The sequence below is a fragment of the Chlorocebus sabaeus genome, chromosome 22, assembly GCF_047675955.1.
Source record: "Chlorocebus sabaeus isolate Y175 chromosome 22, mChlSab1.0.hap1, whole genome shotgun sequence".
Classification (NCBI taxonomy): Eukaryota; Metazoa; Chordata; class Mammalia; order Primates; family Cercopithecidae; genus Chlorocebus; species Chlorocebus sabaeus.
Genome location: NC_132925.1, coordinates 31,413,064 through 31,433,811, shown reverse-complemented (window position 1 = coordinate 31,433,811; position 20,748 = coordinate 31,413,064). Strand labels below are relative to the sequence as shown.

The following is a 20,748-nucleotide window of genomic DNA, read 5'->3' as shown; positions in this document are numbered from 1 at the left end:
TCTTTTCTTCTTTATTAGTTTAGCTAGTGGTATATCTATTATATTAATCTTTTGAAAAAACCAGCTCCTAGATTGGCTCATTTATTGAAAGGTTTTTTGTGTCTCTGTCTCCTTCATTTCAGCTCCAGTCTTGGTTATTTCTTGTCTTCTGCTAGCTTTGGGGTTCGTTTGCTCCTGGTTCTCTAGTTCTTTTAGTTGTGATGTTAGCTGTTAACTTGAGATCTTTCTAGCTTTTTGATGTGAGCATTTAGTGCTATCAATTTCCTTCTTAGCACTGCTTTAGCTGTGTCCCAGAGATTCTGGTACTTTATATTGTTGTTCTCAGTTTCAAAGAACTTCTTGATTTCTGCCTTGATTTCATTATTAACCTGAAAGTCATCCAGGAGCAGATTGTTCAATTTTTATGTAGTTGTACGGTTTTCAGTGAATTTCTTAACTTTGAGTTCTTATTTGATTTTGCTGTGGTCTGAGAGACTTGGTTATGATTTCCATTCTTTTGCATTTACTGAGGAGTGTTTTGTTACTGATTATCTGATCAATTTTAGAGGAAGTGCCATGAGGTGGTGAGAAGAATGTGTATACTCTGTTGTTTTTGGGTAAAGAGTTCTGTAGATATCTATCAGGTTCACTTGATCCAGAGCTGAGTTCAAGTCCTGAATGTCTCTGTTGATTTTTGTCTTGATGATCTGTCTAATATTGTCACTGGGGTGTTAAAGTCTCCCACTATTATTGCATGAGAGTCTAAGTCTCTTTGAGGGTCTCTAAGAACTTGCTTTATGAATCTGAGTGCTCCTGTATTGTGTGCATATATATTTAGGATAATTAGGTCTTCTTGTTGAATTGAACCATTTACTATTACCTAATGCTTTTCTTTGTCTTTTTTTAATCTTTGTTGGTTTAAAGTATGTATTATCAGACACTAAGAATGCAACCTCTTCTCTTTCCGGTTTTCAATTTGTTTGGTAAATTTCTCTCCATCACTTTATTTTGAGCCTATGTGTGTCTCTGCATGTGAGATGGGTCTCTTGAAGACAGCATACACATGGGTCTTTGTTCTTTATCCAGCTTGCCATTCTGTGTCTTTTAATTGTGGCATTTAGCCCATTTACATTTAAGATTAATATTGTTATGTGTGGATTTGATCCTGCAATCATGATGCTAGCTCATTATTTTTCAGACTTGTTTATATGGTTGCTTCATAATGTCACTGGCCTGTATACTTCAGTGTTTTTTTGTAGTGGCTGGTAATGGTCTTTCCTTTCCATTTTTCGTGCTTCCTTCAGGACCTCTTGTAAAGCAGATCTGGTGGTAATGAATTCTCTCAGCATTGCTTGTATGAAAAGGGTCTTATTTCTTCTTCATGTGTGAAACTTAGTTTGGCCAGATATGAAATTCTAGGTTGAAAATTATTTTTTATGAATGTTGAATATAGGCTCCCAATCTCTTCTGGATTGTAGGATTTCTGTTGAGAGTTCCACTGTTTGTCTGATGGGCTTCCCCTTTGTAGGTGACCTGGCCTTTTTCTCTGGCTGCCCTTACAATTTTTTTTCTTTCATTTGACCTTGGAGAATCTGATGATTATGTGCCTTGTGGATGATCTTCTCACGGAGTCTCTTACTGGGGGCCTCCATATTTCCTGAAATTGAATGTTGGCCTGTATTGCTAGGTTGGTGAAGTTCTCCTGGACGATATCCTGAAGTATGTTTTCCAAGTTGGTTCCATTCTTGTCTTGTTCAGGTACCCCAATCAGTAATAGATTCAGTCTGTTTATATAATCCCATATTTCTCAGATATTTTGTTCATTTCTTTTCACTGTTTTCTGTTTTTGTTGGCCTGTATTATTTCAGAAAGACAATCTTCAAGCTCTGAGGTTCTTGCCTCCATTTGGTCTATTCTGCTATTAAAGCTTGTGATTGCATTGTGAAGTTTTTGTAGTATGTTTTTTAGCTCTATCAGGTCAGTTATGTTACTCTCTATACTGGCTATTTTGGCTGTCAGCTCCTGCATTGTTTTATCATGATTCTTAGCTTCTTTCCATTGGGTTACAACATGCTCCTTTAGCTCAGTGAACTTCATTTTTATCCACATTCTGAAGACTACTTCTGTCATTTCAGCGATCTCAGCCTCAGCCCAGATCTGAACCATTGCTGGGCAGGTGTTGCAATTATTTGGAGGAAAGGGAGCATTCCAGTTTCTTTGTTTTTTCTTTTATTTTCTTTCTTTTTTTTTTTGTGCTAATTCTTTCTCATCTTTGTGGGCTTATCTGCCTCTGATCTTTGAGTTTGCTGACCTTTGGATTTTTTTGTGTGTTTTGTTGTTGCTGTTGTGTTTTATTTGTTTTTCTTTGAACAGTCTGGGCACTCTTCTGTAGGGCTGCTGTGGTTTGCTGTAGGTCTGCCCCAGACCCTAGTCATGTTGGTTTTTCCAGTACCTGGAGGTATCATCAGTGAAGGCTGTGAAACAGCAAATATGGCTACCTGCCCATTCCTCTGAGAGCTCTGTCCCAGGGGTTACTGACCTGTTGCTGGCCTGAACATGCCTGTAGGAGGTGGATGGAGTTTCCAGTTGTAAGATCTCACCCAGTCAAGAGGAATGGAATCAGGGACCTGCTTAAAGATGCAGTCTGGCTGCATTTTGGTAGAGCAGCTGTGCTGTGTTGGGAATCCCTTCAGCCCCCAGCTGATTTGGGCTCTTCAAGGCCTACAGCCTGAACCTGCTAAGGTGCCCAAACAGTAAATGTCTGCCCCACCTACTGGGCACTCTGTCCCAGGAAGAAATTAGAACTCTGTTGGCCATAGAACATGGGTGGCGCTGGCTGGAGGCCCTGGCTGGGAGGACCCACCCAGTGAGGAGAATGGATCCGGGTCTGTTTAAAGAAGCAGTCTGGTCATGCCTCAACAAAACAGCTGTGCTGGGGAACTGTGCTGTGGAACTGCCTCTGCTCTGTTCAGTTTGGACTTTCCAATGCCTGCAGGCTGGAAGGGCTGAGTCATCCAAACAACGAAGGTGATGACCCACCCCTCCTATGGGGCACTCTGTCCCAGGCAGACATCAGAGTTCTGTCCATAGAATACAGCTGGGTGGGGGTGGCTGGAGGCCCTAGCTGCGAGGTCCTGCCCAGTGAAGAGGAATGGATCAGGGTTATGGCTATTGTTTTGGCTGGCTTCATAGTATTTCATTGAGTTATCCTATTTGCCATTTCTTATTACTGAACATATTTTTCACCCTCTTAATATCCTCTTACTCCTAACACCCTCTTACTCCTACTCCTGTACACAGATTTTGGGTTACTATCAATAACATCATAAATGTTTTCTCCCTGTCTCATCCCTTACATCTCCATCAAAAGCAAATGCTGTCCTGAATGTTTATAATTATTATTCACTTATAAAGCTTAAAATTTTGTATCACATATTATGTCTAAGGCATATGGTGTTTGATTATACCTGCTTTAAAATTTCATTAGAAAATATGCCATATGCTTTTATTTGGTATTTACTTTTTAATTCAACATAATGTTATTAAGATTCATTCATGCTGTTGTATATGGTTGTCATTCACTTAGTTTTCATTGCTCTCTAATATTATATTTTATTAGTATACTACAATTTATTTATCTGTCCTCCTGACTATGGCCATTTAGATTACTTGAAGTTTTTGCTATATGAACAGTGTTTCCTCCAAACATTTGTGTGCATATCTCATGCATACATGTACTAATTCTGGAGGGATTTTTATATCTAGGAATAGAATTGTTGGATTGTAGGTATGCACATGTTCAGCTTTAAAATGCAATGCCAAAGGACGGTGGAAAGTGATGGTACTATCAGTAACATATAAGAAATTATGACAATAGGATGTTGGATAAATCCTATTTAATAGTTGGCAATATCAGATTTCTTAATTTTTGTAAATTGATTACATGTAAAATGATTTTCTAATTCTAGTCTTCATTTATATTTCCTGATTGTCAGAGAGACAGAGATCTTCTTTTCTTTTCTTTTCTTTCTTTCTTTCTTTCTTTCTTTCTTTCTTTCTTTCTTTCTTTCTTTCTTTCTTTTTTTTGAGAAAGTTCTGTCACACAGGCTGTAGTGCAGTGGCATGATCTCTGCTCACTGCAAGCTCCACCTCCTGGGTTCGCGGCATTCTCCTGCCTCAGTATCCCGAGTAGCTGGGACTACAGGCACCTGCCACTATGCCCAGCTAATTTTTTGTATTTTTAGTAGAGACAGGGTTTCACCATGTTAGCCGGGATGGTCTTGATCTCCTGACTTTGTGATCCGCCCACCTTGACCTCCCAAAGTGCTGGGATTACAGGCGTGAGCCACCGGGCCTGACCAAGACTGAGTATTTCTTTAGATGTTTCTATCTACGTGTGTTTCATGTTTTGTGGTGTGACTTTTGTTCATTTTGTCATATTTGTTATTAATTTGTAGGCATTCTTTGTAATTTCTTGATATAAAATTTTGATCCTTAGTCAATTATATATTCCTGATTCATTTGCAATTATATGCGTGGCGAATATCCTCCCCAGATTACAGCTTACTTTTTGTTTTACTTTTTTAAAGATGTCTTTTGATTAACCCAAGTTTCTTAATTTTACTCTAATTTTTATGTATTTTTTATGGTTATGTCTCTTTGTTAAGCCCTTCCCTACTCCAAAGCAGGAAGAAATTCACATTTATTTTATCATGTTTTAATGTTTTGCTTTTGACATAAAGATCTTAAACTATATAGAGTTATTTTTGTGTAATGTGCATGGCAGGGGTACATATTATTTTTTTTTCTTATCAATAATCACTATTACTAGGTCCTTTTGCTGAACAGTCTCCTCTTTTCACAGTAATCTGCCATACCATCTTTGATAGACACTTAAGTTTAATTTATTTTTAGATCTCTTTCTATGGTCCCCCTTCTGAATACTGTCTTTTCAATTCTTGTATTTGGGTACTGGGTTCACAGGTGTCTATTACATTATTAACATATTTATTAAAAGAAAAATGTTAAATTACAGAGGGTCATGCATCGACCAATGACGAATGTGTCTCATGAATTAAATATTATGATTAATTCAAATCTGTGAGCCTGAGGGCCATCAAAAAGATAAAATAAATAAATAATGCTACAAAGAACAGTCTTATTCATGTTCTTTTTCTCCCTTTCTTGCCTAAGGACAAGTTCCCAGGAATGAGGCAGCAAGTGTATACAAAATACTTTTAAAGGTTTTAACTGTGAAACTTAAATGCTTTCCAAAGGGACATACACATTACCCTTTGTGGCAAAGGGTCTAGCATTTAAATTCAGAGTTCTGGCCCTGGGGCATCCATTGTCCTGTCTTCTTTTGCTCCAGTCTCCTTCCTTACCACTTCCCCACCACACTGATCCTTGTCTAATCCCACTAAGAGGCAATATATTTCTTCTTTGGACCCTGTCTGTACCTGCTAAAGCAGCACCCACAGACTCTACTGCTAGTTGGCCAGATTAAAAGTAACAATGAAACAATTTCTGGCCTCACGTTGGTCTCCCTCTTTTCATTTTTATTACTGATGCTCATTTTCTAGCTAGTTTGCTCTTTCCCCAGATATACTCACAGCTTGCTCTTAGGGTTGACTGGTTATAGCATTGCTCAGATGTCACCTTCCTCAGCAAGACCTTTCGAGACCACCCATTTAAAATGGCAACCCCTCACTCTCGATTCCCACTGTTTCCCTCCTGTGCTTTTTTTCCATATAACTTATCACCACTTGTCTGTTTCCCCTTCATCAGAATTTGGAGCTTAGATCTCTTTTGTCCATGGGTGTATTCTCAGCATCTACAATACTTTAAACATGACAGATGCTTTGTGAACATTTGCGAATATTATTACAAACAAAGCACATAGATGTTGTTCAATATGTGTGTCGGATGAATGACTGAAGTCCAGAGGACTCAAGGAACCCACGATTATACTTAACTTTTTTTGGCATCTGTCCCACTGGAGGTCCAGGGGTAGTTGAAGTCTCGGGTAGTCACACTGGAACTGCTGGCTGAAAGACAAAATTATTTTCAGAATCCAGCTTTTTTAGAAAGCTGTAATTTAACTTTGCTTTGATGCACAGAATTTTTAATCTATGTGACTTTGGGGAAATCTGAAATTGAAAATGTGCTTCCCTATGCAGGAATACTAGCTGGCATATTAAGCAAAAGCTCTGTAGGTTAATGCCAGCTTGTCACTGATTTGTATTCTTTTTCTGTTCTTGTCACAAACTCAGATCACTGAGAGTATTGTGAAGACTACTTTAATATTACCTTAAAATCCCTTGACAAATAAGAGGTACAATATAATAACAAATCATCACCCCTTATTTTTTAAGATTATAGAAATTGTCATATCAATATGTAGTCACCATAGAGTAACTCAAAACCAAGATATTAACAAACATCAAATGAAAAATACAGCTGTTTACTGAAACGTCAACATTATAGAAGCAGCAGTAAAACTTGTGAGTGTGTTGTCTCTTTCCAATCATGGAGGAAAACCTTGCTGAACTCACATTGAGGAGTAGTGTTTGGCCTCAAGGCACTCACATCTACAAGGGTCACTGAAGACGTAGCTGGATATCTTATTTTGAAAATAAAATTCCCAAATTATTATATGTATTTACATTCATATGTTTAACTGTGCCACTATATTTAAAAAGAGCCTGGAATATTAGAGTTGGAAGGAATCTTAGCGAACAGCCTCATTTTATAAATGATGAAATTGAACCCAAAAGGAATAATATCCAATATCATTTCTTTGCTATTAACCCAGTTCTCCTAATTCTAAATGTATTATATTCATACTTTCAAAATATATTATATCGGTGTCTACCGTATGCCACTCTATTCCGCATGCTGGGGATATAGCAATAAACAATGAAGACAGGGTCCCCGCTCTCATGAATTCTGCATGCTGGGGATATAGCAATAAACAATGAAGACAGGGTCCCTGCTCTCATGAAACTTACCTTATAGTGAATTTTCACAAATACAACTGTGAAAATATATCTTCACATACTAAATATGGTTTCATATTTACTTCAGTTGTTAGTTTGCAAAGTCATTTCTCCATCTTTATACTCCATAATTGTACATTCTCTTCCTTCCTCCTCACTCCTCCAAAATGAAAGACTGATTCATATTCATTTGAAAATACCTCTATATTTTAGAGCTATTATATATAGCAAGGTAGATTAAAGAAGAAGAAAAATATCCAACCACAGTCCGTTGAAATCATGTTTATATCTCTTGGAAAGAAAAATTTTGAGTACATTTTGTGTGTATTTCTCCTTTGTTCCAAAATGTATTTAAGGTGGTTTATATCAATGTGCAATACAAGAAGATAAAAGCAGAACGGCAAAATAGGAACAAGGAAAATATAGTAGAAAAATTATGTTGAGTCTTGTTGAAACCTAAACAGGGATAGTGGACAAAGTGCATTTCCTGATGTCCTATGCTGTTAGTAGATGTGGGCCCCACATTTGGTCTGACATTTCTGGTAGCAAATGCTAAGAAATAAACAGTAGAGGTTACATGATTGATGAATATAATAAGATAGAAACAGTATTATTATGAATAGCGAGAGAAAAAGTTATTCTTTTTGTTGTGATTAAAAAGAAACTTTTCCCCAGATCGTCATAAAAAGAATGCTGTATAATGTGTAAAGTATCCTATAAAATATCCTTTCAGTATCATAGCCAGTATGTTCATTCATCCTCAAACTTTAGTTAGTAGTGAAGGGCAGCCAGCTTTCCTGGTACCTCAATTATGTGAAAGGGCATGTCTTAAATAGAGAACGTGGGCAATCAAATCAAATGAATAAGTTGGCATTGTGGTTTTTGCATTTATAAGTAGTTCACATTCAGAGGTCAGCAATGATAACCTTTTTTTTTTTTTTTTTTTGCAAAGCAACGTATCAATGAACTATAAAAAGATACTTACCCACCGTGACTCCATGATTAAAAGAGTCATACATACAAAATACTTAGAAGAGTGCCTGGCATTCAGTAAATGCTAAAAAGTATGTCTTAGAAACTGTAAAACAGGTCACTTGCAGTTTATCAGATGTTGTTAATACCAGCATATTCTAACTATAGGCCACTTGAATCTCCTGAGGAGTTCCACAATTGTCCCATTTTCCTTGGTCTTTTTGGAAGAAAGTTGATCTAAGGTAACTCATTCCTTCTTCCTCAGCCTGGCTCAAGTCAAGAACTACATTCCAAAGTGTTGTACTAGAAAAGGGCTAATAGAAATAAAGAGTGTGATAGTAGGCTGGGGCATTAGCTTTGTGGTAGGGTAGTAACTTCTCACTGGCAGAATCACCTACAATTCTTTTCCTCTGCTATCCCACTGAGCCATCGGTACCAGATTCTTGTGCGGTAATTTTAACTTCTAGCTCACTGCCTCCCACCATTCATCAAAGGCTGTATTAATAGAAAAAAATGCACAAGATTGACTACCTAAAGCATATATGATGCTTTTGTAGATTGCTTTGAACTGAGTATTGAAACCACATTCCTAGTCACTGTGGAATTCCTCTTATATAATAATACTGAGGATTTTCCCATTGGCTGACACTAGATGACAGTCTAATACGATGCCGGGAGGGGTGGGGTCACCATTGTTCACTTACAGTGAGAAAGTTCCTGGGACTGTGCTCCACCACACCCTCTAGAGGAGGGTCTCCAGGCTGTCTCTGCATTAAGAGCAGCTGTGCTTCTGGACAACTGCCTTGTCATACCATTTTACAAATCTATGGATCACCAAGTGATTTATAATTTTATTTCTCTCATTGAGAAGACTTTGCTTTTTTCTCTCTGCAGCAATTCCTTCAGTTACCTCTTTTCAAAATTGTATTGTTATGTATTTTTAAAGTTACTTCATATTCCTTTTGGGACAAGACAAGGTAAAAATATAGAGAAGAAAATAAATAAATTAGGTATAAGTAATTTGAACACTGTGAGATACTGAGAGATATGACAGGCTCTTCCTAATGAATAAATATGGTTCTTTCCTCCTTCCTCCCCTCCCTTCTCTCTCTTATGCTGAAATTAATCTCCAAAAGTATTTGCTGAGAGGCATCGTAAGTAAATTCAAAGGAATTGTTTTTAACAATAGTCATAATGAGGATGATGAAAAAGATCTAGGAAATAAACATCAAAGAACTTAATATTTATTTGTAAACTACATGACCACTACCTAGAAATCTCAGTCTAAGAAGCAACTGCCAGCCGCCTTTAAAAATATATCTTACCTGCAAACAACAGACACTTTCCTGTGCCAGCCTGGTTGCCCACACTGGGTGCTGGCACTGACCAGGACATGTGATTTAATTCTGGCAGGAATCTCAGGAATCCTGATGAAGTACAACTTGATTGGGAATTTCATTTATGTTAAAATGACTGTTAAATGTTCTCTTCTGGAGGTCAGAAAATAATGTGACATAAATCATTTCTCAAGGTTTACTGCAGGAGAAGGAGAACTCATCCATTTGATTCTACCTATTATGTTATTTAGGGACCTTGTTGAGGGAGAAACATGCCTGAGGAATGCATGCTGCCTTAATCCTTGTGTGACTATGTCTCTGCTCCAACTTAGACATCTATGTTGCTTTACCCTTCTCACACACAAGACTGTGGAATACATTGAGGGCTGAATACATGCCAAGGGTGAGGAACAAAAGGATCAATGATACCTAGTCTCCTAGTCTCTTTCCCCAGGGAGCACAAAGTTATTTCGTTCGTATTGGTCTCCAGGTGAATGTTCTTTAGACTTTCACTTGAGGGTCCGAACCAACTTGCACAGGTTATTGAGAGAATGATTCCTTTATTATGAGACCTCACTCATTATGTAGAATTCAGAGTTAAAGTTATTTAGAGAACTATGTAGTTCCTAGATAAATTAAATCTATCCCTCTCTCTTCCACTTTACACTATGGTTCAAGGTTAAGGCCCCTTCATATTCCATGACCTGATCTCTAACAATCTTCACATAGTCCTCTCTTGCTACTCCCTGCATACATTCTTTCATTTGTTCAACCCAATATCTGGAAGTCTCTATATTTCAGGCATTGTGCTTGGTACTGGGAATACTGCTCTCCTGGGGTTTAAGTTCATGGAGGAGATGGACATCAAGCAGAAGATCACGTAAGCCAATTCAAACACTAGAACATATTAAAGGGGGGATGGCGCAGCCAGAGTCCCAGGAAAGCTTTCCCAAGGAATGTAGTGGGAGATTGTGGCCAGTGGAGGGAGGGTGGGAGCTTTCAGGCAGAGGGCATAGCCAGTGCAAAGGCCCAGTGTGTGGTCTCATATATTGTGGATTAGTAATAGCCATTTCTGGCACCTGTCCATTCCAGGGCTGGGCTTTTGTAAACCCTCAGGGTGTTTTTTCCATGTGCTGAGTTGAACTGGATGTGAGAGCTAGGTGGGGTGTTACCTGCCAAAGTGCATATCCGAGACATAAGCAGCAGCAGGAGAACAGTGATCAAACTGTGGCACAGGGTGCAGCAACACTGCTTATTTTTTAGGAGTTTTGTTTTGTTTTAAAAAGTCCCTTCTTAAAACCTGACCTGGAGATTCTGTAACTGTATAAGAACATGTCTGACTGTCTCTTGATATCATGTAGAGAATTAAAAATATTTTATTTGCATTCCTCGTAGCTATGTTTTTGAAAGATTCATATTGATCATGTATTTTCAGATGTGAGAAAGCTTGCTTTGTACCTTTTGTTTTAAGGCTAAGTTTATATTTCACAACATAGCAAAATCTCTTCGAATATCAATAGTGTGTTCTAAATCATGAGATACTATATAGGCAAGTAAGATGCCAAACTCAGTGATAGGAAGTTGATGGCTTTGTTTGCTGATTGTTTATTCCTTCTTCAATGTGAATGTTTAGTATTATTAAATCTTGCAAGTATCCAGAGTTATACTATAATGACCCATGTCTCCAGGAAATAAGATGAAATTTAGAGGTAAGCACTACTTCACACAAAATGTTTTGTTTATACTAGTTCAGAAATGGCCATGAGGTTGCATGAGGAGGTTTGAAGCCTTCCTGGCCCATTTCTATTTTAACTCTTTAAAAATTTTCTCACTAAAATAAAATAACGCCCCCCCTTTTATGCTATCACTGGAAATTCAATTAAGTTAGAAGACAGCTCCAGTCAGTGCTGAATTGAGTGGGCAGACAGAAACATGTTCTAAAAGAGCTAATTTTGGTCATCTCCATGTGACATCATTAAGCAGAACTGAATCTCTTAATCTATACTCTTGCCAGTCTTCCTGGTGACCTAATTGCTAGAGAAAGGAAAGGTAGAGGAAGGCTAGAAGATCTATGGTTGGTTAACTTTTGGGAAATGCTGAAATATTTTCCAAACAACATAGATTTTAAAGATAATTTAATATGGACCTACTATATGCCAAATAAAAGAAGCAAGTGAGCAGTTACAAAGTAGCATAAGGGGGGCATAAAGGATAAACTGGTAACTTAAAAAAAAGAGAGAAATAAATTTGGTCATTGTTTCCTCCTTCAAGGAATTAAAAATTACAAATAAAGGTCTTGATTTATTTTGAGATGGTTTTTGCTTACTAGACTCATGACATTTCTTCTCAGACTGGACAGTATGAGTCGTAGCTTCATTTTTGTTTTTTATGCACTTTCACATTTGATTCTCATAATAATCAGATGAACTAGATAATGTTACTCTCATTTATTTAAGACAAGGAAACTACTACAGAGGTGAAATTGTCACAGGATCCTTGGGGTGTCGCTTTGCCAGCCAGAAATTCTGTGGCCAGTGGTGCCTTCTGCCTGGGTATTGCTCACACTTCTGGGCTTGTTCCACCCACTTGATTCGGCAGGCTGTGCTTGGTCTGTGCTACCAGCCTGGATCCCACACCTGCCAAGGGTGAGCCAGGTGCAGAGCAGTAAGGGGTGTGGGAACGAGTCAGCGTGGGGTCTGGCCACTGCACACAGCCAGGCACACTGGCTGCTGAGGCAGAGTGGGAAGTTCCAGGCTCCAGCATGGGTGCTGACTCTGTGTGAGGCTGCTGCTGGACCAGATGTATTGCAAGCGGTTTCTGCTGCGGTCACTGGTGTCTGGACAAGGGGAACACTGTGGCACCTGAAAGCTTGGAGATGCCAGGAACTGTAGAGCTCCAAAGAGGGTGTTACAGATCTGGCTCGGGGGGCCTTAGGTCTGGGTTCCCCAAAGGGCCACAGCTCTTCTGTCTTTCTCATTGCTTGCAATGTGGTGAGCAGGTGGGAGGTGTGTTTCAGCCTGGTTTATGTTACAACTATTTCAGTCCCACCATTCAGTAGGTCCCGAGTTCTTGTCTCACCTCCAAGAAGAATGAGGTATGCAGACAACTGGAGGGTGAGCAAGGTGGAGAGGAGCTTCATTGAGCCACAGAATAGCTCTCAGGAGACCTGAAGTGGGTAGTTCCTTTCCACAGGCAGGCTCTCCAAGTGAGTGTCCAGCTCTCAGTGGAGAGGAGACCTGTAGTGGGTAGCTCCTTTCTGCAGGCAAGTCGTCTGGACGAGGAGACCCATAGTGGGTAGCCCCCCTCTCACAGCCAGTAGTCTTGACTTCTGTCTGAGTCTGACTGAGTCCCCAGTTTTTCATGGGATTAGAAGGGAGAAAGCACATGGTGATTGGTTCATGGACGGCCATAGGCAGGCCTGGAAAAAGCACTATCCAATTGATCCAATGGTCATCAGTGAAGTTATCACTCCTGTCCATGGACTTCACCTGGAACTGGCAGCCCAGCTCCCAGGCTTCAGGCCATCCCTAGCCTGAAGGTGGGGTTTCACTGGGGACCTATGCCTTTCCATCCAGGAACCTAGTCAACCTCCCACTGTCATCATGTCTTCCATAGTCCAGGCTGTTTACACCAAAGGGCACCTGCAGGCCTGCATCCAGCTGCCCTTAGCCCACCCCCACCTGCTGCCTTCCTCCTGTGCTCCTTGGCGCCCAAAGTCCGGAGGGGGCCAAGGTGGGGGATTGGTGTATCAGTGCTGCCCCAAGTATGCACACACCTAGCCAGGTTGTGACAGTGCCTGGGCTGAACCTCAACCTTGCTCCGAAATTGGAGCAGGTGCTAAGAGTGGCAAGAGTCCAGGGAGTGGAAGAAGGCTCTTCTGAGCCTGCAGAAGTGGGGGTGTTCCCAGCCCCCGAGAGCCCTGGGATGCCAGGGTACGGAACTGCAGCTGGGTGGCTACAGCTGCCCTGAGAGCCCAGGGCTCCTACCCCACCAAGTCAGTAGGGGGCAGGCTCCCTCCTGTTCCCAGCCTCCGCGGGTTCCACAGTCCCAGTCACGCCTCCCTCGCTGCAGCTGGCATCCTCACAACAGCTAGTCCAGTCGGGCAGCTGCTGCCATCAGAATGACTTGCTCTAGGCTACAGAACCTGTAGGTGGTAGAGATAGGAACTGAACCCAAGCCTGTCTGACATTAAAGACTATATTTATTCCATTCTGGTGGCCTTATAACTGTAGTTAGCCTTACTGCAGCATGCATCATCAGAACCACGGCCTAGTCATGGAAGAGCTCACTCATGATGTCTAGCATACAACCGCCCAGAATAGCAGGCCTTTGGTAGCTTCTCTTCCTGTCCCACCATCACCTTTCAGCTTCCTGTCATAAGACTACCCAGACGTCAGCCCTAGTCAGATGGCTTTTTTTAAGGGAGATATCCTCTGCATTCCCTAAAGCCTTCCTTTGTTAATCTCTTCTTTTTTTTGTACTTAAAAAAATTCTCCATTTAAAAAACATTTACTGAATTATCAACACATTGATAACCATGTGTTATCATTGCTCTAGGTGGTACAGCTATATCAGTAGACAAATAAGATAAAAAACACTGCCCTCATCAGATTTACTTTTTTGTGTGTGGAGAGGAGCCAAACAGGTAACTTACAGACGGTGTTAAAATGTGCTATGGAGAAAATACAGCCAAAAAAGGAGAACAGGAAGTGGGGTGGGAGGCAGTTGCAATTTAAAATAGGATGGTCATGGAGTACCTCATCGAGAAGGTGACATTTGAACAAACATTTCGAGAAGATGAGGGTGTGATCCATCTAGAGATTTGGGGGAAGAAGTTTTCAGGCATAGGAAGTGAGGTTAAAAGGCCCTGAGATGAGAGAAACCCTGTCATGCTAAAGAAAAAGTTGGAGGCCAGCTTGACTGAGCAAAGCAAGAGAAAGGAGAGTGCAGTCATGGGGGATATAACAAGTAGGGTACAATGTGGCTTTTTATGCTAACTGTAGATTTCTGCTCCTCTTTACTGCCCACTTCCCTCCTCCCCTCACTAGACCTTGGTCCTTGTGAGCCTGGTTTTGTTTACATCAGTATCTGTCTCAAGTAGATACACATAATTCTAAACCTAGATAATTTGCTTTTATTCTAAACCTATATTATTTTTATTAAAACACACACACACACACCCCCCTTAGACAAAGACAGACTGGTTAATCAGCCATTCTATTTCCTACCTTGGGTTCTTACTGTATTTCCGAATGGATTTAGAGGGTCTAATAATAGAATACAACATGTTGACACTTGCTGTGAACCAAGTGCTATGTAGGTATTTTGTTTGCTTAGTCTCTTCTGTTGCTTTTAATCACCCTTAGAGGAAGGAACCACCCACACGAAAGCTTTCCCTTTTCTCCATTCTCCTGTCTCCCTTCATGTTCCTCAAGCATCCTCACCTTTGGTCAATGCTTCTAGAACTCAGTGTTTATTTTCCATCCATCACACTATTGCTAAGAACTACAGCTTTCTGTGGATCCTCTCAGTGCGTTAGCCATCACCTCATCATGTTTGCTTCATTTTCACTTTATTTCCTTTAACTCTTCAATGGATCATGCAGAATAAAATTTTTAAATGGAATCCTTGTACCTTCATTTCAGATGTTAAGAACCATAACACAGGGCACAAGCCACCTCACGTTGAAAGCAGGGTTCTAGTCCATCTAGGCAGGATATGCGAGGCAGTGTGGAGTGGGACCTGTCAGTGCTGGTCCATGATCAACCTCAAAGCTGTGTGACGGAGTGGGAGCAGCCTGGCTAAGAGTTCCTTTGAAGGGTCCTGTGCATCAGGCCCTCCCTCATGGAGAAGATGAAGAAGAATCCGCTCCTTCACTTTAGACCAAATAAAGTGTGGATCTGGGAGAACTACTCAGATCTCTTGACTTGTGTGTCCTGCAATTTAGGACAAAGGGGCATGGTGCCTTACTCAGGCTGGAGAGGCTGCATGAGGAGTCCATGGTTGGTTAGCGGCTCGGAACGGGCACAGAGAAGACAGACAGGGCCACACTGGTGGAGAGGAGCACTTCCCCCATAGAGTAGGCAAAGGTGCATATTTTTCCAGACATAATAGGGTGCCATGAAAATAATCTCACTCAGGAAGAACACCTAGAGGAGCAAAGAAGCCCCCAAGAGGAGCTGACCTTCAGAAGTTTAGAGGCTGCAGGGAGAAGGAAGCAGAAGACCAGAAGAGAGGCATGGCCTGCACCAAGGGAAGCAGTCATAGGATAGTTAGGGATTTCTGAAAAACCTGCCAGAGTGCCCCATGAAGTCAATATGGCAATTTTTATTCTCCTCATCCAGAGGACACCTAAGTCAGATTACAGCCAGCCTATTAAGGAAGGTCCTTCCTTACCTACCTCTCCCTTCTTCTTCTTATGCCATTCCCCATAAAGAGGGGCCCCAGCCAGCAGCTAGGAGTGGAGGAGAGGATGGAGCCAGGCCAGGGAATCAGAGACATGCCCTGTCTCTTCCCTACCCCCACCTCACATATCCCAGTCTTTCCAAGTTGAGTTAGACCCACACTTGGGGGAAGGGAAAGGAAAGAAGTTCTGGACTAAATTCACTTTTTTGAATTTTGACATTACATTTGACAAGAGTTTTTAATTACTGACACAAGTCTGTTCTTGAGGCTGAAAGGGACCAGATGACATTTATTATATGAAAATCACCAAAAAAGCCAAGTAATCTGTGGGAAATTTCTTTTAGAGGCCAAGAAAAAATTATTCAATAGATCTCATTTGAACAGAGAAGAATGGAAAAAGTAAAAATTATTTTTTGCTAACCTACCCAGTTTAGCTTATTTAATCAAAGTACAAAGGTAAAAGTTATTTGTAAGTTTCAAGCTGCTGGTTAACTTATCTGGTTAGTCAGACTCTGTCATCTAAGATTTTACCTTACTCCCATGTAAAACTGAACCTAAAAATTTAACTTATTTTCTAAAATAGAAATATTTCCATTTGGCCTTTCATTCTATCACTACAGCATGTATTGGCATAGTACAGACTTAGACTTACCCATCTAGTTTCTGGACAAATGTGTAATTGCTCTCCATCAATTTACCTGCAGCACAAAGAACCTTTAAACACAGTGGTGACATTAACTGGATAATACAGGCCTTCAACCACATCTAAACACATATGAATCAGCCTCATCAATCTGTGTGGTCAGGATAACGTGGGCACTGACCTTCAGCCCAGCATAAAGGAGACATGTGGTGTGAAACCTAAACCTAAACCCTGCATAAAATTGGTTTCATGTGGGAGGCAGATTGTTCGGGACATGTGCTGACTAAATGGGGAATAATAATGTGTATTGCTGGATTACTGGTCCAGAAAGGGTTTCAGGACTCCCTTGGGGAAGATGACAGTAAGCAGGACAGAACTCATCACGCATCATGTGGTGAACTTGTAGATACTCAATAATTATGAAATAAACTGAAAAATAGGTCATCCGCTAGCTTTTACCCTGAGGAACCTCACCCCAAAGGGGAATAACTGAATAGACAAATATGCAATGTAAACTAGTCATCAAGAAGGCTGAGCTTGACTTACAGGTGACAGATAAAGAAAAAAGAGAAATCCTTTTAACAGTCTGTTTTGTGTGCCCCAGGTGGAAGATGGTGAAAAAGATACGATAAATAGAATTTCCTAGGATTCAAGGAAAAGCACTGGAGTTTTGTATGGATTCTGTAGATTCATACCTACAGTGAGAATTACATGATAAAAGTGTTGATGGCGGTGGGGGGGGTGGGCTACAAATGCAGGAGGGGTTTCTTTAATTTATTTCCAACTGAGGAAATGTTAGCTTCACTCTCAGATGCTGCATGTCTCAGGAAAACACTGGTCTAAAAAAGGGAGAGATTAATGTAAGCATAGCTGTCATGTTTGACCTTTTCCTGAGACCTATAACAGCTTCACACTAGAAGGGATTTATTCAGTGTCTAAAGACATTTATTCAGCACCAACCATGTACTCTCTGACAGTAGGACTCAAGGTCTGAAGTCTGTCTGGGCTCAATACTGGCTCATCTACTTTCTGCTTGACTTTGGGTGAGTTACTTAACCTCTTTGTGCCTCAGTATCTTCATCTGTAAAGTGGGATAATAATAGTACCTAAGTAATTGTGTTGTTGGGAGGATTCAATGAGAAAATACTTTTACTAGTTTAGAACAGTCCATGCATATTGGAGGCAACAAACAAATATTAATATTTTTGCCTAGTGTTATTATACAATCATGTCAGTTGGTAAACATTTTTATGTAATTGCTAGGAAAAAAATAGAAAGGTCCTTGTATGATTGTTCTCTGAAAACCTTTTATTTAGCCCCTGCATTTATGCAAACAATCCTGGTAGGCCTCCTGTTGCAGCACTCTCCATTTCTACCAATGCCCATTCTAGTTCAGACCATATCACTTTTTTAACCACCTTTGTGATCACGGAAAATAAACTTAAACCACTTTAAATCTATATCATTTAGTCTTCTTGCTCCCTGCTCTTGCAACTATCACCTACCATATACATAGCTTCTGTTTTCCTGACATTTTCCCACATACTAAAAAAGCCATACTGGCTATTTGTTGTTCAGATCACAGCCCCAATTCATAGCCCATTAGTTGACATTTAAACACAGTAGTGACATTAACTGGACAACACAGGCCTTCAGCTACATCTAAACACATTTGAGTCAGCCTCATCAATCTGTGTGGTTAGGATAACGTGGGCACTGACCTTCAGCCCAGCATAAAGGAGACATGTTGGGCTGTGGGCTATGAACTGGGGCTAAATGAGTTGAAGCTCATCTTTACCTTGTTCCACCCCACCTAATCAACCCTTAGCCTTCTCCCAACAAGCAATGTCAGAACTCCTGCTTGTCTTCTCATGTCCTGCGCTCATTTTGTTTTATGCCTTTGCTTATGATGAGAATGTGAAGATCCATTTCTCATCTTTCTTCCACCTGAGTCAGTATTTTCTTCCAGACCCTGTGTGAAGACTTCCCTGATTCCCCTTCCTTTCCCCCAGCACTCACTGACTTTTCTTACTTTTCAGCAGCAGATACATAGTGATAAAGGCAGAAACTATTGAACAGCAATTGAGGTGCCCTGTTGGCACCTGAACACAGGCATGGCATGACTAGCAAAGGGGTCAGAAGTTGCTGTCACAAACAAATCACTGGAGCCTTCTCACTGCCTTGCAGACCCTCCCTGGCATTCCACTATTAACATTACAATCCAATACCCCTATCAACTGCTGAACTTCTGATTTACTTTCTTCTAATCTCCTCTAATGACATGTCTTCTGGGTTGATCCCCCACCATTTCTGACATTTTTACTCATAAATCAGTAGTTTTGTTACATCCCCTGGACAGTTGCTTCCTTTAGTCTGTGCCCCTCAGTGCCTGATCATCCACTTGGCAAGGATCAGTTCTGTCTACCTGGGGTGCTGGCTGAGGATTAGAGGCAGACTGGACCTAGTGTTTTACTCTAAGAACCCAGGAGTAGAAAGACCCAGATAGTGAGGACCAGCTAAGTCATTAGAAAGGGCTTAATATTAAAATCAACATCATCAGGTCTAAGGGTCATGTGCAGACATAACAATAGGAGGCAGAGCGAAAGGGACTGGTGGGCAGTAAAATAGGAGGCAAGGCAAATGGGTCACACAGGATTATAAGCTCTGTAAGCAATAGGAGCCCTGTCTGTCTTGTTCATCACTGTATCCGAGCACCTCAAAAGTCCCTGACACATTGTAGGCACCCCATACTTATGAGTTTCATGAATAAGTGTCTTGGATGATTGCCACACCGTTGTTGGCATCTCTTAGGCTACGCAACTCTTAGCCGAGTCATAGCCAGTGAATTGAAAGGCACAGGGCTCTCTCCTCAAGGCTATGGAAGCTCCTGAATTGTGTCTGCACAGCCCCACCCTGGATTCATCAAGTGTCTCTGATTGTTCCACATGGACTTGTCTCATCTCGCCACTTAGCTTGTCAGCCTGTCTTCCTTGAACTGCACTGAGAATGCAGTTGGGACTCAGCAAACACTAATTGGTTCAGGTTGAATTGAGCTGGGCTTCCCTGGATAACTCTTGCAGTTTGTTATGAGTTATTAAGTTCTCCTCCCCTCGTTAAAGAATATTGCTTTCATGACCTTCAACATTTGTTTAAAAATATCCTTTCATCGAGGAAAAAATAAGAATTGGATGCTTGCAGCCAGACATGTAGCTTCATAATGATGACTGGATTATAAAGCTCATTACATCTTAGAATTTGGAATGAAACCACAGCCTTTGAAGTTGGTTTCCATGACATGCTTCATCTCACTTCCTTTCTTCAAAGAACATGCAAAGGTGAATCCTACCAGCTTCTGAGGCAGGAAGTCATCATGTGATTTCGCAATTACCCTCCAGTTTGCCAAGACAAAATTTGGATTTTTCAATAGTAATTCAGTGATTATTCCAAAAAGATAAGTTTATGTAGACATAATCTGCCACTGGTTTAACATGAGTTTTATTGACATAAAAAATCATACAGAAAATTATTCCACACATAAACTATTGTTGCCATCTTGACAGAAATCCAGATTTGATTTTGAAAAGTAAGAGATACCTACTGTAATTACACCTAAGCCTTGATCTGAAGCAAGGCTTCTTGGCCTTGGCACTATTGACATTTTGAACCAAATGATTATTTGTTGTGAGGGCTGTTCTGGCTTGTGTTGCACAATGTTTAGCAGCATCCCAGGCCTCTATGCACTAGATGCCAGTAGCACCCTCCCACCCTCTTTGTGATAACCAAAAATGTCTCCAGGCACTGCCAAAGGTCCTCTGGAGTGGCGAAATTACCCTGGTTGACAACCACTTATCTAACACAATCCTCAGGTCCAGTGTGGTGGAACCTCATTTTACGGAGGTCTTTTGATTCTGCACAGACTTCCCAACTATATTGTCTTAGTGTGATAGTAGATCAGGTAGCATTTTACCCCCTGCTTTTAAACAAATATGGTACTTGACTGTGCTTTCTTTCCTTCATTAATACTAAACCTGTATTAAATTGTAGGCTTCTTAAGTGTAACAACTGCTTTCTTTTGCGTTGAATTTTGTCACAGAAGTATGAACTGTGTTTGTAAGCACTGATATAAGCACTTAGTGTATGTAGACTAACCCCATAAAAATTCAACTAGAAGAAATTCATGTCTGCTTTTAACTAGCAGAATATAAATGCTATGAGGACATTTTTTTTTCCAGTTTTGTTCATTGCTGTATTCACAGCACCTACAAGAGTACCTGATAAGTAGGTGCTCAATAAATATTTGATGAATGAGTTATATCACTTTCTTTCTAAAATAAAGTGGAATGAGGTCCTTCCCCCACTTCATAAAGGATAGCATTTGGAGTCCTTAAACTGGGGATCAAAGCTCTGTTTAGTT

The 20,748-nt window shown here is 40.5% G+C and overlaps 1 protein-coding gene across 1 annotated transcript in view; it reads right to left on the bottom strand.

Annotated features, from left to right (window-relative positions):
* CD96 (CD96 molecule) overlaps nucleotides 1–20,748 on the bottom strand; it is a 104,664-nt gene that overhangs the window by 23,297 nt on the left and 60,619 nt on the right. Inside the window, exon 9 of the mRNA XM_007985864.3 lies at nucleotides 5,955–6,026. Within this exon, the coding sequence (XP_007984055.3) occupies nucleotides 5,955–6,026 (72 nt within the window). The remainder of the gene's footprint in view (nucleotides 1–5,954; nucleotides 6,027–20,748) is intronic.